This window comes from Octopus bimaculoides, chromosome 20, assembly GCF_001194135.2.
Source record: "Octopus bimaculoides isolate UCB-OBI-ISO-001 chromosome 20, ASM119413v2, whole genome shotgun sequence".
Taxonomy (NCBI): Eukaryota; Metazoa; Mollusca; class Cephalopoda; order Octopoda; family Octopodidae; genus Octopus; species Octopus bimaculoides.
This window is the reverse complement of record NC_069000.1, coordinates 44473450-44477151: the sequence shown is the minus strand read 5'-3', so window position 1 is coordinate 44477151 and position 3702 is coordinate 44473450. Positions and strand designations below refer to the sequence as shown.

The window sequence follows — 3702 nt, the reverse complement described above, 5'->3', positions numbered from 1 at the left end:
CACACAGAGATATATATACTGTATATATATATATATATATATTCCAGTGGACAGCAATTGGGCAACTTGGTTTGAATGGAGCATTTGTGTCGGAACTTGCAACGAAGGTTTCCAGATACGAACACGATCTTGCTTGAACCCATTTGGAGGGCCTACGTGTGAAGGCGCAGCCGAAGAGATTCGAACTTGCAATTCAGATATCTGCTCAAAAGACAGTTTACCTACTCCCACATCAATGCGTGAGTACAAATTTTGTTGCTGTTGTCATTGTTTATTTCTCTTTCTTTTTCATTTGCAACCCCTCCCAGGAAAGGAGGAATAGTTCCTGCCTTCTTAACTCCCAACGCGGCCCTTAACCACTCGCTTAATTTTTTTCTTCCACTCCTCTATCACTTTATTCTAATTCACACTCCTGCTTTACTTTTCTTATCTACATTTTTTGGTGAAGAACGAGTGTCCGAAACGCTAAGACACTTTACCATCCTTTTTAAGCGTTAAACTAATACATTTTGCAAACTTACTTTGTTCATTACCTTTGCAATGCAAAAAATATACATACATACATACATGCATGCATACATACATACATACATACATACATACATACATACATACATACATACATGCATACATTCATACATTCATACATATATGAGGATAATTTTATAATTTCGTTAGATCGAAGAATAAAAATAGAACCGCAGCTGGAAGTGCTCAGGTGACACCGAGGCGAAAGGAGAAAGAAATGGAAAGGTGCAATGAATGAACGCTGCAATCGGTCAAAACAACTATATCACATTCCCATATTATCATAAATCGAACATAAATATATATTAAAACATCAAGGCATCCAATGGTAAAACGCAATAGTATAAAATATACACATATATACGAATAAAAGGTGATAAGACCTAAAAGGGTTTTACACTGACGAAATGAACCAACGTCATTTGAAACGATCGTAGAGATGGATTAGAATGGACTCTTTTCTGGTTTCTACTTTGCCCAACATTTTTATATATATTTATATCGTTTTAGTTTCGTAGCCTTAAATTCTTAGTTGCTTTTATTATGCATTAATTTAATCCATATATTTTTCTGCATTCGACTTCACTCGTATTACAGTTTTTGGTTTTATCACCCCTCTTATTCGTATATAGGTGTTTTAATATATATTTATGTTCGATTTATGATAATATGGGAATGTTATAAAGTCGTTTTGACCGATTGGAGCGTTTATTCATTATAACTTTCGATTTATTTTTACATGCCTACATGCATACATACATACATCCATACATACAAAAATATGCTGTTGTTGATGTTGAAATTCCAATGAATTCTTTGGATCTAGGTTAGAAACCGGGATTTTCTTTATTGGCAAGAAATCTTGAAATAAAACTGAAAAATGACATACATACATGCAAAAATATACACATGTATATATACATACATACACACACATACACATATATATATGTATATGTATATATATATATATATATATATATATGCAGTGGATAACGAATGGACGTCTTGGTTTGAATGGAGCCAGTGTGTTGGAAATTGCAACGAAGGGATCCAGATACGCACTCGATCTTGTCTGAACCCTTTCGGGTCTCCAATGTGTGAAGGTGCTGCGCAACAAATTCGAGCCTGCATGTCAACGATTTGCACTAAAAACAGTTTACCTTCCGTCACAACAATGCGTGAGTAAACCTGTTTTGAATTTTCTTTTCGTGTCTAATTTGTTTTTCTTGACTGGAAATTTACATGCTCGTGTGTATACGAGACCGTGTACATAAGAGTGTGAATGTGTGCGTGCGTGCTTGTGTGTGTGTGAGAGAGAATGTGTGTTTGTGTGTGTGTGTGTATGTGAGAGAGAGAGAGAGTGTGTGTACGTGTGTGTGTGTGTGTACGTATGTGTGTGTGCGTACGCATGTGTTGTCTCTGCTCATAGTAAAGACACAATCTTATCCTTCACCCAATTTTAGGGCAAAGAGCACTTCAAACGCTTTTATTTGAATTATTTATTTCATTGCATTTTTGTCTTGTTTTCTGATTCTTATTGCTTATATATTTTCTTCCATTTTATTTTTCTAACAGAAAAAACCAACGTGAGAAAATCGGAAACGAGTGTCCCAATCGCCATTGTTCTCAGTTCCGTTTGCTTCGTGCTTCTTGTCTTTTTGATTTTGGCGGTAATAATTCTCTGGAGTCGCAATCGGAAAGGAATCGCCGCTGGTAAATGGATAGGGTGCTTATACATAATCATTTTTAAAATTTTAATAAGCATACATAGCGAAGGCAGAGAGCTGGCAGAATGGTTAACTCGCCGGACAAAATGCTTAGCGGCATTTCGTCCGTCTTTACGTTCTGAGTTCAAATCCCGCTGCGGTCGACTTTGCCTTTCATCCTTTCAATATAATCGACTTAATCCCTTCTCCCAAAATGGCTGCCCTTGTGGAAAAATTTGAAACCATTATTATTATTATCATCAATAATAATAATAAGGCGGTGAGCTGGGGGAATCGTTAGCGCACCGGGCGAAATGCTTGGCGGTATTTCACCCGTCGCTACGTTCTGAGTTCAAATTCTGCCGAGGTCGACTTTGCCATTTATGATTTCAGGGTCAATAAAATAAGTACCAGTTACGCACTGGGGTTGATGTAATCGACATACCCCCATCCCGAAATTGATGGTCCTGTGCTAAAATGTTAATCCAATACGCATACAGAGCTGGACTGGAAAAGTGATGGTCGAATGGTTAGGTTTGTTCTGCTCGTGGTTACCAGATAGTGAGTTCGGCTCCTGGTTTGGGTAAAACGTTGTGTCCTTGAGCAAGGTACTTTATGTCACTTCGCTCAGGTTAATCATTCTTTAAATATTCTCTCCCACTTTGCTTTTCAACAAAATCAGCATGATGCCTAATTAAGATATTGTGCGTGTATGTGTGTATGCGAGAAAATACGTACGTGTGTATGTGTGTGTATGCGAGAAAGTACGTGTGTGTGTGCGAGTGTTATGTGTTGCTAGTGCTAGTAACTGTATGTATTGTTGTCTAAACCAAGGGAAATCTGTGATCAAAGATGCATTCCCACCCCGTGTTCATCCCTAGTTTCATTCAGGCTAAGTGTACCTTGGCCTACATTATCCAATGTTTCCTTACATTTTTAAGACGGTGCGATATGACATGAAGAATATCGGACTATTATTTCTACCTGGTCAAACTACACATACAAGTTGCCCTGTTGGCGTGTGTGCTAATGCATACATATCCGTATATGTGTACTTGTCGATGCGCTTCTAATGAGTATATGTGAGTGTATGTGTTTGTGTTTGGTGTTTATGTTTGTGTTGTGTGTATGTCTGCGTTTCGCGACAATAGGTATGTATGTATGTATGTATGTATGTATGTATGTATGTACGAACGGACGGACGGATGGATGGATAGATACATGCATGCATGCGTATACGTATATATGGTTTTATCTGCTGAGAAAGTATCCCGATTCGGTCTGAAACTTCTCCTCTTAGTCTTTTCCCGTTCGCCGATTTGGCCCAGATATTCCAAACTTTCAAAACACCAAACAAAACCTGTTTGTATTCATATTTTCAGCATATGGAGCCGCATCTGAAAGTATTCTTTTCCATGAAGACACACAAAGTATGTTAAGTAAGTATTGCACCAAATATATATAT

General features: G+C 37.6%; 1 protein-coding gene across 3 annotated transcripts in view; it reads left to right on the top strand.

The window, feature by feature from the left end:
• The window catches only part of LOC106870178 (netrin receptor UNC5B-a), a 48827-nt gene that overhangs the window by 34924 nt on the left and 10201 nt on the right, over positions 1–3702 (top strand). For 2 of the 3 annotated variants that reach the window (XM_014916189.2, XM_014916181.2), the window contains exons 5-8: positions 48–239; positions 1518–1709; positions 2107–2244; positions 3620–3676. In XM_014916189.2, the coding sequence (XP_014771675.1) occupies positions 48–239; positions 1518–1709; positions 2107–2244; positions 3620–3676 (579 nt within the window). Of the gene's footprint in view, positions 1–47; positions 240–1517; positions 1710–2106; positions 2258–3619; positions 3677–3702 lie in introns of all 3 variants that reach the window. The other variant, XM_052975106.1, reaches the window with a different exon arrangement.